The sequence below is a fragment of the Myotis lucifugus genome, unplaced genomic scaffold (assembly GCF_000147115.1).
Source record: "Myotis lucifugus unplaced genomic scaffold, Myoluc2.0 scaffold_41, whole genome shotgun sequence".
NCBI classification, from domain to species: Eukaryota; Metazoa; Chordata; class Mammalia; order Chiroptera; family Vespertilionidae; genus Myotis; species Myotis lucifugus.
In genome coordinates, this window is record NW_005871089.1 from 1770098 (window position 1) to 1784329 (window position 14232).

General features: G+C 37.1%; 1 protein-coding gene and 1 pseudogene across 1 annotated transcript in view; one reads left to right on the plus strand and one right to left on the minus strand.

Annotated features, from left to right (window-relative positions):
* The window catches only part of LRRC49 (leucine rich repeat containing 49), a 170716-nt gene that overhangs the window by 118836 nt on the left and 37648 nt on the right, over positions 1 to 14232 (plus strand). The window contains 1 exon segment of the mRNA XM_023753166.1: positions 2228 to 2391. Coding sequence (XP_023608934.1) covers positions 2228 to 2391 — 164 coding nt within the window.
* LOC102428459 lies at positions 11691 to 12563 on the minus strand (annotated as a pseudogene).

The following is a 14232-nucleotide window of genomic DNA, read 5'->3' on the forward strand; positions in this document are numbered from 1 at the left end:
CTCCCAGGCGCCATGGCGGGTTTCCCCTCAGCTCCCAGGCGCCTCTGGCTGGTTTCCCCTCAGCTCCCGGGCGCTGTGGGGGGTTTCCCCTCAGCTCCCGGGTGCTGTGACGGGTTTCCCCTCAGCTCCCGGGTGCTGTGACGGGTTTCCCCTCAGCTCCCAGGCTCTGTGGCGGGTTTCCCCTCAGCTCCCGGGCTCTGTGGCGGGTTTCCCCTCAGCTCCCGGGCGCTGTGGCGGGTTTCCCCTCCCGCTCCCGGGCGCTGTGGCGGGTTTCCCCTCCCACTCCCGGGCTCTCCCCATTCCCCTCCCACTCCCAGGCGCTGCCCATTCCCCTCCGAGCCACTCCCCCTCCTCGCAGCCGCTGTGGCTGGGCTTGCCCTCCCACCTCCCACCTCCCACCTCTGTAGCCTTTGGTCTGTTTCTATCCTCGAGGCCTCTACTTAGCTCCCTTCTGTACCTCTTGGCCTCCATGTTGTCCTCAGTCTTCCCTCCCAACTGGTATATGCAAATTAACCGCCATTTTTAGCTTCTATAATTGAAACATTGTATATTTTGGAGCTGTTGCTTCAGGAGCTCAGAGCCAGGCGGCAGCAGGCGGGGAACCTTGGCTTCCTCCTTCACTGAAGCAAGCAAGCCTTATGTTCCGCTTCAAGCTGCCTGGCTGACAGTTAATTTGCATAGGATATGCTGATTAGCCAATGGGAAGGGTAGTGGTCGTTCGCTAATTACCATGTTTCTCTTTTATTAGTGTAGATTTGGGGGAAAAATTTACAGTTGAATAGTAGATTCCTACTTTAGATAAGGAGGACATACATAAAATGTCAAAAAGTCTCAGAAGTATATCTGAAATATCAAGCAATAGAAAAAAATGCTAAAATTAGAAATAGACTTTTAAAAAATTTAGTTTTAATTACCTTTGTCATCGCTTTTTATTCATATTCAGTGCCATTTCTACATGCGAAAGATAACCAAATATAGGCACAGAGGTGGAACTAAAAGTAATTATTCTACACGTACACATGCCCTGAGCAAATGGGCAAAAACCTCCTAAAGGGAAGGGAAAGTGTCTGTTTTCAGCTTCTGGTCTAATTAATATGCCATATAATAATGTTAACTTTTTATAGTATAGAACAGAATAGATTAGTGATTATTTTCCCCAATACATTTATATAAGTTACTAGAAACATTTCAACATGGCAGTTTCAGTAGTCCAGAACTAATTTTTCGACAGGTTTCTGTGAGAGAATAGAGCCCTAATCAGTGGTTCTCAAAGTGAAGTTCATTAGCAAATTCAAGAACCCCACCTGAAACTCACTAAATCAGAATGGGGTTTGAGCTAGCAATTAATGTTTTAATAAGCTCTCCGTGACTTAAGGCCCTCTAACGTTTCAGAATCACTCCCCTAAGGTATCCATTGCATATAATGAATTAAATTATTTAATCTTCATCTAGGAAGGCACTAGTTACCTAGAAATATTCCAACTTAGTACCATTTCTTTTAGTAGTTTGTACATAATTATTAATTTTCAGACATTGTAATTTATACTGTGAAGCTTGGAGCATTAATCAATTCCTTGCTTTTCTCCTCCCACCGAGGTTATTTCATCATGTTAGTCCTAATTCCTGGGCAGGAAAATTAAAATACTATTCAGTTTTTCTTTTTGTGTTTAAACACAAAAGTATGTAAATTTCTGTTAAATTAAAATTTCAGATAACACTTAAGTATATAAATTTCTGTTAAACTTTCAGGTAGTGAAATTTTTATATCTTCAATAGGAGTAATTATTGTTTGTATATGTTTCTTTTTCTTTAAGGATGATAGACAATTATTAAGGTGTTTAAATGCACAAGGTAAATAAAGGCCAGTTGTACTTTGTTTTAGAATAATAATTTAACCGGCTGGTGTGGCTCACTGATTGAGCATTGACCTATGCTCTGGGAGGTCACGGTTCAATTCCTGGTTGCAGGCTCGATCCCCAGTAGGAGCCATGTAGGAGGCAGCTGATCAATGATTCTCTTTCATCAATGATGTTTCTCTTTCTCTCTCCCTCTTCTTTCCTCTATGAAGTCAACACAAATATATTTTAAAAAATACAAATTTGATAGCTACTTTTAAGGAATAGAGTCCCTTTAAAAGTGTGATAAGTAGTACAAACAGTATGCACTTTGGATATTCCCCTACTGCAAAAATTGCTTTATGAACTTGTTACAATAAACTTTTTCACAGGAGAAGAAAAGGTTAACAATTAACAACATAGCACGACAGTGGGACTTGCAACATCGAGTAACCAATATTGCTGCAAATCAAGATAGAAAAAATTCTGACTCTCCTTCTCTGGACCCCTGTCAGATGGATGGGAGCACCACCTCTGCATTTCCAGAGGAAACAGGGTATGCAATGGTATTCTTTCCAGATACCAGTCTTTGAAGACATGAATTTGAAGCAGAAATGGGAAGCCATTTAACAATAGTTTTCATAAGAAAACCACTGAACTTAGAAGTTTACATTTAAAAGTTAAGATGGAATTATTGAAAAAACAACTGACCACTAGTTAAAAACAAAACACTTTCAGTGGTTTTTTATTTGTCATAGGAAAAAATGTAGGTTACTTAATTTAGCCTATGAGACCCCCTACCTGCCTCACCTATTTTATCCTGTCTCCTACTGCAGCCTCAGTGACTTTCAGTTCAGTTACTTCCAGCCTTTCTCCTGCAAACAGTTGTCTTCTCCCCTGACACCATTTCCCTGCCTGACTTCCCCCACCCTATCCTAGCTTTAACTCCAACTCAGCCTGGAGGTCTTAAATTTAGACTTCATATCCCCTGGAAAGCCTTCCCCAACTACTTCCCCCCAAATACCCTAGATCAGATACCCCTATTATCTCTCAGTACTCTGCACTTTGCCTTCTTAGCACTTACCATAACCATAATTAAATGAGTAGTGGATAATTGTTTCAGATCTGCTTTTCCCACTAGAACAGCGGTTCTCAACCTGTGGGTCACAACCCCTTTGGGGGTCAAACGACCCTTTCACAGAGGTCGCCTAAGACCATCGGAAAACACATATATAATTACATATTGTTTACAGTAGCAAAATTACAGTTATGAAGTAGCAACGAAAATAATTTTATGGTTGGGGGTCACCACAACATGAGGAACTGTATTAAAGGGTGGTGGCATTAGGAAGGTTGAGAACCACTGCACTAGAATATAAGTTTCAAGAGGAAAAGAATCCTGATGCTCTTGACCTATATGGTATCCCCATCAGCCAGCGCAAAACCTTACTCCTTAACTAGTAGTATTAAGCAATTCAGCATAAAATCTGAATAATTACTCCAGTTTTGTTTTATAATACAGTGGGGCCTTGACTTACGAGTTTAATTTGTTCTGAGACCGAGCTCGTTAAGGAGCTCGTTAACTCAAATTACTCTATCAACTCAATGCAAAAAATCGGCTGAGAGACAGCTGGTATCTCAAAAAACTGGTTAGTCGGGACACTCGTAAGTCAAGGCCCCACGGTATCTCTCTATTCCTGTGGCTCAAAACCTCTTTTCTCCAATGACACATGTCATATAATTCATATCTCCTGGTTTATGAGCAAATCTGAATACACTATCTAGACTTTGCACATTTCTCTTCCTCTTAAGCAAGCACATTGGAATCAAGTAAGTGAGAGAGACATAAAGCATATATATCTTTATAGTTTATTTATAATTTAAAATATGTATGTATAAAATTTTAAAATAAAGCCTAAAAATCGGATGGAATTTCAATTTTTTTCAGGTGATGAAGCACATATTCAAACCAAATATAATGTAGTTTTTTTATGTCAAGTTTTTAGCTCCTATTCTTTAAGCTTTTTATAAAATAAATAATATAATAAAGAAAGTAATTTAAGAGGCATTAGAATAATATTTTGGAAGTTTTCTGACGTTAAAGAGTCTGATATATATTTAGACAAACATAAATTTTTAGTTATAGGATTATTATATGTTGATCAATGTATTTTCTTCAGTTCTCTTAGGTATTCCCATGTATAGCTTTTCAGCTCTTTTGATTAAAAAAATCAGGCCATAAAAAATAGAAATTCTATTCCCTGGCCAGGTGGCTCAGCTGGTTGGAGTGCCATCCCATACACCGAAAGGTTGCAGGTTCGATTCCTGGTCAGGCCACATACCTATGTTGCATTTTCAATCCCCCATCAAAGCATGTATAGGAGGCAACTGATCGATGTTTCTCTCTCCACTCTTTCCCTTACTCTCTCTAAAAAAGCAATGGCAAATATCCTCAGGTGAGGATTAAAAAAAAGAATAGAAATTCTAATTAAGTGATAATTTATATAACAAACATATCATTCTAATATCATTTAAACATGTCAAAATATTATTTTACTTGTTTAGAACTATAATACTTTATAAAGTTAAAACTTTAGATTTATGAAATACTGCATAATTTCTCTTTTTTTAAAAAATATTTTTCCTGTCTTCCTTAAGGTTTCCTAGTTCTAAGTTTATCCAAATAATCTTGCAAATTTTATTCTAAAACTTTAATAAGGTTTTAAAAGTTAGTCCTATAATACATCAAATTTATTTTAATATGGTGTTAGGTAAGAGTCTAACTTGATTTTATTTCAGTTGACAAGTCAATATGCTAATAATAGCATTCCTTGATTATTATTCCTATTTTTTAATGAGAATGCCATTTTCATCTTATATTAAGGTCCCATAAATATATGGATATACTTCTGGACTTTCTGTTCCATTTCACAATCTATTTAATATGTTTTAATGCCAATACCAGACTGTTTTGATTAAAGTAATTTTTTAAAAAATATTTTTTATTGATTTCAGAGAGGAAGGGAGAGGGAGGGAGAGAGATAGAAACATCAATGATGAGAGAGAATCACTGATTGGCTGCCTCCTGTTCACCCCACACCAGGAATCAAGTGGCAACTCGGGCATATGCCCTGACAGCAAATCGAACTGTGACCTCCTGGTTCATAGGTTGACATTCGACCACTGCGCCGTACTGACTGGGCAACTATAGTAGTTTTGTAGGAAGTTTTAATATCTGGGAAATCTGCTTTCACTATTCAACATTTTAATTCTCACACACTTTTTCTGGCATATGAACTATAAAATTATTTAATCTAAATAGAAACGTTAGAATCTTATTCAAATGTGCTTAATCTCATTTAAGTTATTCATTTCAGAAGGATTGACATTCTTAGGATAATAAATCATCACTTTAAAAATCATGGTATATCTCTTCATTTTGCCAGGTCTTGTTTGGTATTCAGAGGGAGCTAACTGGGGAAGTGTTGAAAGGTTGAAGGCAAATTATGAGTAACTAAGTGAGTTTACAGACCATGAAATTATAGCAACTGTAGTCTGAATTGTTAAGTGTGTATTCCAGGAACCCATAATAGCTAGGTATCACAGTAGAGAAGTTAAATATCTGATAAAAAAAAAAATAAGGAGAGCCCTAACCGGTTTAGCTCAGTGGATAGAGCATTGGCCTGCGGACTGAAGGGTCCCAGGTTCGATTCCAGTCAGGGGCATGTACCTTGGTTGCGGGCACATCCCCAGTAGGGGGTGTGCAGGAGGCAGCTGATCAGTGTTTCTCTCTCATCGATGTTACTAACTCTCTATCCCTCTCCCTTCCTCTCTGTAAAAAGTCAATAAAATATATATTTTTTAAAAATAAGGAGATATAGGATCAAAGATGAGGAATAAAAATTTTAAGTACAATGACAAAAGAAAGAAATGATGGGCCATATGGTCTAGACTAGATTTTTGAGGAATAAAATATACTAGTAGTTTGTTGATTTGTTGATGATAGCCATTCTGACAGGTGTGAGATGGTACCACATTGTCGTTTTGATTTGCATCTCTCGGATGATTAGTGACTTTGAGCATGTTTTCATATGTCTTTTGGCCTTTCTTCTGTCTTCTTTCAAAAAGTGTCTATTTAGGTCCTGTGCCCATTTTTTGATTGGGTTGTTTATCTTCCTTTTGTTAAGTTGTATGAGTTCCCTGTAAATGTTGGAGATTAAACCCTTATCGGTGATAACATTGGCAAATATGTTCTCCCATGCAGTGGGCTTTCTTGTTGTTTTGTTGGTTTCTTTTGCTGTGCAAAAGCTTTTTATTTTGATGTCGTCCCATTTGTTTATTTTCTCTTTAGTTTCCATTGCCCTAGGAGCTGTATTGGTTAAGTAATTGCTTCGGCACCAACTTACACCATACACAAAAATAAACTGAAAATGGATAAAGGACTTAAACATGAGACGGGAAACCATAAAAATACTAGAGGAATTCACAGGCAGCAAAATCTCAGACATATGATTTTTAAGTTTGAGGTTGAAATCTGATTTTGTTGTTTTTCTCCTACAGGAATATCCCGTTACCCTAGTGTTATTTATTGAGTATTCTTTCTTTTTCCCACTGATTTTAATGCTACTCTGCCTGACTGTTTTATTGGTAGTGGGAGAAGTAGATAGTCCAATTATAGATCTTCAATTAATGTCCCCATGTTCAGTGTCACTTCTCATTCCCATCTTCCAACATATCTACTGTTCTTTCCTTTTCAAAGCTCTACTGGGCAGTTTGGCTGCTATCTTTGTTGTTTCCAGGGCATATTCAAAGCTATAGTTTCCTTTGTGTTTCCTCATCACTCAACATTTTTCACTTTCCAGCATCCAGAAATTTGCTGAAACTTCTTGCTACAGCTTGTCCCCCTCTTTGTAGTTGTTGTTTTGTTGGGTTTATACCATTTTAGTTACTTTAATGGGGTCTAAAAGGGAGAGGTTTCAAACACAATTGCTCAGTCTATTTTATCTGAAAGTACAAAGTGAAGTGTTTTAAATATTACAAGTTGTATTACTACATTATCTGCAAGTCTTTAAAAATATAATTAAATTTCATCTTTCTGGAAAGATATAAGCCTGGTTCTTTCCGAAGGTGGAAAGCTAGTCAGAGGGCCACAAAGTGTGTCCTCCTTGGAGTTCTGATTTGCTTTTTAAAAATATTACATAGGTTTTCCATTTTTAACAATCCCATTTATAGTCTTTAGTATTTCATAATGCCAAAAAGGTGGCTAATTCTTGTGTTACAATGTCTGTGACCTTTAGCGTATGGGTGTGTAACTAAATGCCAGGAAACAAGTACCATGAAAAAATGATAGGCACATTCAAGAAAGAAATTCCATAAAACTTTGCTATATCCCATCAATTTTTTTACTACTCACTGTCCTTGGGACAGCTTTACAGTAAAGTGACACATTGCAGGTTTCTTTCCTGCCAGAAACGGGAAAGTACTTGGTGTAATGTTTTCTTTGCTTACATTGGATGTGTGTAGTGAAGCTGGTTTATTTTTGGTCATTTCCTGTCTATGAACACTGGGGTATTTTAGCCAACACTACTATAATAAAATAGAATGCATAAAATGAATTTCCACACCTACAAATGTTGCATTCGAAATCCATAAAATACATTATTATAGGAATCAGCACCACTTATTCATTGGGAAAACAATTATCTGAAATATGTTAAGTCTTTCTGTTCTAACCATTATAGAAAGCCTAAAGATGTTTTCAAAATATGCCAAAAGAACCCATAATTATCTGAAATACTCTTTTTCCCATTTAAGCATTTAAGAGTATATTCTCCTTTTAACCTGGTTTTCAGGGAGTCAACACTTTATTGCATTAAGTTAATCACCCTGTACTTCATAAGGTATATAAATGTCTCATTACTATGTTGTGTACCTGAAATTAATATGCTATTTGATGTCACTATATTATATATATATATATATATATATATATATATATATATATATATATATATTAATCTCCCTATCTTAGAGTCCTTTACTAACCAAGAAGGCATAGAATATTTTTCTGATTAGTTCTTATAAAGATAGTTGAATAAATAATGTTTGGATTAACCACTAATGATCTTGAAGAGAATTCCTATTTGATGGCAGACTGCCTACTGTTATAGAAATAATATTTGAATTGGGATATATCCATGGAAGTGTATTTGACTTCATGGGAAAACAAATTGTAAAACATAGACCCTTTGTAGAAGATACTGGGCCAGGTGACTCAGTCACCTGCTCTAAAACATTTGAATCATACTTGATTCCTCCCTCTCCTTCATTCCCTGCAATCAGTCACTAAGTCCCACTTTTTTAAATGTTAATCCTCACCTGAGGATATTTTTCCATTGATTTTTTAGAGAGGGGAGGAAGGGGAAGAGGCAGAGAGAGAGAGAAACACTGATGGGAGGGAGACACATCGATTGGTTGCCTCCCACATACACCCTGACCAGGGCTTGCAACTTAAATATCTGCCCTTGACTGGAATCAAACCTGGGACCCTTCAGTCCACAGGCCGACACTCTATGCACTGAGCCAAACCGGCTAGGCCACTAAGTCCCACTTTTATTTTCTCTTAAATATCTGGTTCTCTTCTTTTATTAATAGTAATCACTAAAATGTATTGAGCTAAGTATGGTTTAGAATATTATTTTTAGTCTCCATAACAACTTTGAAAAAACATGTATTAGGATCACCATTTTACATACCAGAATACTGAAACTACAAAGAAATTAAATAACTTGCCCTCAAAGTCATGTTTATCAATGGCATTCTAGGATTGGAACTAAGGTCTGTCTGATTATCTTGCCAATGCCATTTCCACCACACCATACCCTCTTTTTGATTATGCTTTTACATGGTCTAATCACACTATTGCACTGAGCTTCCTACTAATCTCTGTTCATCAAGCCTTTCACTCCTACATCCTCCACAAAATGGAACAACCTGTCTCAAATGGGTCCTTGTGGTCAGAGACATATCTTATTCATCTTTGTATCCCTAACACTAGCATCTAGCTCCATGCATGGCACGTTAGAGGTGATTAAAACCTTGTGTTGAATATGTCCTATTACTTTTTATTTAAAAATCTTTTTTTTTTGCTCCTCAAACTTAGAGGATAAAATCTGACTTTCCAGCTTCATCTTCAGCTACTGCTCCCTCCCATACGTTTCACTGTCCCGTCCTATGTTGCAGTGTTCCAGCCATATTGAAATTGTTCTTAACTGAATGTTATACATAATTAGGCTTCTGTGCCTTTCTTTTTTCTGTTTTTCTTACCTAAATTGTGCTTCCTCCTTCTACTTCTGATGTAATTCTATTAATCTTTCAAGGACCACTTCAAATGCTACCTCCTTTTGAAACCTGACCTCTCCCCTCTAGAATAATAAATAATTCCTTCCTCTGTATTCCCAAAGCATATCATTTAAATATTCATTATTGACAATAAGCATGTTATATTAATGTCTAAATTTATCTTGCTCACCACCATCCATCCAGACTGAGATAGCTTTAAGGGCAAATAGGTCTTAGTTTATTTTTATATTCCTACTAGAGGCCCAGTGCACAAAATTCATACATGGGGGGAGGAGGGGGTACCTCAGCCCGGCCTGCACCCTCTCCAATCCAGGACATCCCTCTCGCAATCTGGGACCGCTGGCTCCTAACCGCTCACCTGCCTGCCTGCCTGATCGCCCCTAACCACTCTGCCTGCCTGCCTGATGCCCCTAACTGCTCCCCTGCCTGCCTGATCACCCCAACTGCCTCTGCCTGCCTGCCTGATCGCCCCTAACCGCCTCTGCCTGCCTGCCTGCCACCATGGCTTTGTCCGGAAGGACGTCTGGAAGATGTCCAGTCTAATTAGCATATTACCCTTTTATTAGGCTTTGTCCGGAAGGACGTCTGGAAGATGTCCAGTCTAATTAGCATATTACCCTTTTATTAGTGTGAGGTCATTTTCGTTGAGAAATTATATTCCATGTGTTTATTAAGTGAATTCCAGAGTATGATTAGAGCATTTATATTTCTGGGACCATAACCCAATAAAAGTGAAGAAAAATTTTGATATATCCAAAAACTTGTACATGATTTCTATATTGATTATCCTTATCAGTACAGATGATTTTGTTGCCCTTTACCATAATTCTTAGGATATCTATCTATCTATCGTGCCCTGTATATAATGGGTTTCCAGCAAATGTTTAGTGAATAAATATTCATATATATATGAATAAAAAGATGTGGACATATTACCAATCATACAAGGACAACTGAAAGGACAATCCTCAACATAGAAACATTGCTTAGCAAACTTTCTATTTCTTATGGAACTCTCAGAGCACACCTTCCCTGAGGAACAGATTCCTCTCTTCTGTATTGGCCAGAGGCTAAACTCAAGTCTCATTCAGAAATTAACTGACGTGGCTTAGGTATTACATGACTTATTTAACAGGTTCTGTATTTCCTATTGAGAAGGATGAACCTACCTACAGCCCAGAAAACTTTCCATTTGTTTGTACTGAATGTCCATGTCAGATCTATATAAATTGGAGATTACTTCTGATTTGTTTTGTAACTATACGACTGTTTTTGCTGAATGTAGGCTTATTTTTTCACTTATTTTCCCAACAATTTGCTTAACAAAACTTTAAACAAAATAAATTATCCTTTTCTAATGTTATAGTTTTATTTTATAGTTGATATTCTTTTTTACTTCCTTCTATATGATGCTACCTATTTAATTTATTAAAAATTGTAATAAACATAATAATCAAATAGTGCTCCAAACTTAACGCTGTTCATATGGAAGATACTACTAAAGAAAACACAAGTACTTGCAGTAAGAAGTACTACCTTCTATAGCGATAGAGAAATAAATGAACAAATCTAGTTGTCTAAAATAAAATTCACATACACATTTTATGTATAGTTTTGTGCAGTGTCCTAATATGAATGGGACTGCTTTTCTACTTGAGACATTTTTTAACCAAAACAAAATAACCTAAGTAATATAAAGTGCTTAAAAATACAGTATAAAGATATAGAAACAGACATACTAATTCTAATTAGGAATGTAATTATGATGTTACATTTTTATAGTCCACAATTATGTTTAGGAAATTACACAAACATAGATCACTGATTTGAATGAAATGCATAAATCTGTAGCAAAGATTTGTAGTTACAAAAAAAAAATTACCAAAGAATCCCCAAAATTAATTTTTATTCCACTTTTGTGTCATATTCTTGGAGCCTTCATCAATGTTACATGAAGAAAAAAACAAGTGAAACACTAAAATCAAATCACTAATGTGATCAAATAGGGAAACAAATAAATTAAAATCTAGCAGCCATCAGCAAGAATGTCCAAGACAAGGGTGTCAAACAAAACAAAGAAAATTGCTAGAAAACTGTCTCCATCATACTCTTTCAAACCAGTAAAATATAGTCCTCCATACAACGGAACATAAACAGAATACTTTTCCTGTAAGGTTTACAAATACAAGTTCTTTGTTAATGTTATGGATGGGTAAACTGTGTTTGTAAGGAACACATTTATGGATTCTGGGGACAATGTAGACTGTAATTCTTTGATTGGGATAAGTGGACACTCTAACTAAAAGAATTGTTTTTAAATTAATACAGAAGTGCAAGACAAAGCCAAATGTGACTTCTCATATCTTAGCAACATTTAGATGAAAATCAAATTTAAATGCAGTCCACTCTGCTTTTGGAAAGGCTGTGGTTCAGCTCCCTAATCTCAATTGCTTGATCCAGTTTCCTATGAGAATACTCAGAAGATGTCTCTTCTTAAACATCAGACTTCTTTTTAGCGGTAGAGCTGCTCTTAGTAGTAGCTGCATCTGCAAGGGACTAATATCCAGTCATTATCTTTGGAGGAAGTCCTAACCTTTCCTTGTGTACCCTCCCTATATATGTAATAGCTTCTCTGTATTCACATTCAGTAATCCATTTTGCTATCTTATCACCTTTAGCTCTAACATTAGTAACAGCTTTACTGTGGTCATCAAAAGATTCTCCAGCCCTAACTGGTTTGGCTCAGTGGATAGAGCATCAGCCTGCCAACTGAGGGGATCCTGGGTTTGATTCCTGTCAAGGGCACATGCAGGGTTTCAGGTTCTATTTCTAGTAGGGGGTGTGCAGGAGGCAGCCAATCAACGATTCTCTCTCATCATTGTTGTTTCTCACTCTCCCTTCCTCTCAGATATCAATAAAAAATATATTTTTTTAGAAAGGATTCTTCAATAAGTCATGGCAGTGTCTCTAGGCAAAAGCATTTGAGGACACTTTGTCTCTGCTGTTTGTTCAGTGTACTTAGCCTTTGTCCTCCTCATTTGCTTCTATCATCTTCCCACATAGGCTCAATACTCTTCTGAAAAAGTAAGTAGTCACAGCCAGACATTAAATTACTAGACAACTGGATATGGTTGTAGAAGAGCCCAAAAGTCTTCAACTTAGAGATCAAACTCAAAGATCAGCCAATGGTTGGCTTGCCAAGTTTTGTCATTTTTCAAAAAACAAAACAAAACAGTGCCCATCTGTTCTGTAAAGGATATTTAGTATAGTTTTGTGGGTTAGCAACCTCCTGGTTAAATTCTGTTTTTCTTCTTCTGTATGTGGGGGATTAGGAGTAGGAGTGGTTTCCGGTTCCACAGTTGCCATCTTAGATCGCTCTTAAACTTTTAATCATGTGGACAAAGAAAAGCAAGATACTTTCAAATATATGATATAAAATAACACCACTTCTCAAAGGATTTACTTATGTTTTTGGTACATAGCTCTGATTTCCCATCATTTTTACATTAAAATCCACTTCTTTTGCTGAGAATCATGGCCATCAAGCATCAACTACCTACTTTTTTTTTTTGCTTCCTTTACCTTACTTTTTCATTATTTGCCATTGCCTCAGCTGAGAATATTTCTCAATAATCCAATCTGTGTCTGTATCACTGTTTCTGCCCCTTTGCTCAAACCACAGCTTATGGTTGGAAAGCCTTTATAAAATGTAATAGATACTCATAAAAAATCCTAATTGTCTCACTTCATTAATTCACTTGAGAAATATTATTGAGCACATGTGCTAGGAGCTGTGCTAGATGCTGGTTCTACTACAGTGAATATGACTAAGTTTGAGCCCTTAAGGATCACCGTATTTTGTGATAAAGACAAGTAAATGGTAATTGCTGTGCAAGGTGGGAAGTGCTATAACAGGGGCATCCTTTTCATCAAGCCTTCTTTATTTTAGTGGCAGTGAAAATGTAACTTCTATCCTTTTTCTTATTCCCAGAAAATAAATTATATACTCTACATAACTCAATACAAATCTATCATACAAAGCACAATATGAGGAACTCTTAATTCTCATCTTATTTTTGTTCTATTATCAGCCTTTACCTTTATAGGATTCTCATATAAGATTATTCATATACTACTGCTCATTGAATGTTTGATTATCCTATATAATAAAACCCTAATATGCAAATCGACCAAACAGCGGAATGACTGGTCACTATGATGTACACTGACCACCAGGGGGCAGATGCTCAATGCAGGAGCTTCCCCCTGGTGGTCAGTGTGCTCCCCCAGGGAACGCCGCTCAGCCAGAAGCTGGGCTCACGGCTGGCAAGTGCAGCAGAGGTAGTGGGAGCCTCTCCCGCCTCCGCGGCAGTGCTAAGGACCCCTCGGTTGTCCCAGACTGTGAGAGGGTGTAGGCTGGGCTGAGGGAACCTCCTCCCCCCCCCCCCCCCCCCAGTGCATGAATGTCGTGCACCAGGCCTCTAGTATTGTTATAAAAACCAAGAAGGGTTTCCTTCCTCTCAGAAGGGAGAACAGATGACTATTTCAAGTGTTGAGAGAATTGTCTATTGGATTTTCAGCCTCTGTTGGAGATATTTAGGAAGCTATGAAAGAACAGTTTTTCTCCACTGAAATGATAAATTCTATGAGTATAGATATCACATCTGTCTTGTTTATTGTTACTTATTGCACAGAGAACAAGGCAAGGCCAGTCATGTGGTGGGCATTCATGAAATATTTTTTGAACTACACTGAAAGTAGAAATAAAATCAGATTGTAACAAAAGCTAGCTGTCCTTGATAGTTAATGGTGAGGAGAAACCACCTGGCTATAAATAGAGGAGCACTGAGAACTCAGAGAGGTATTTTCAGATTGTTTAGCTTTGTACAGTAGGAGAGACTTCAACATTTTTTAAATATGAAGAGTGAAGAATCCATGGGGAACAGAAAGTAAACATCTGCTTAGACTTCACACATGACTGCTTCCAGAATTATTTGCTAACTTTAGCTCAAAGAAATATCTAATTGTTAAAGAC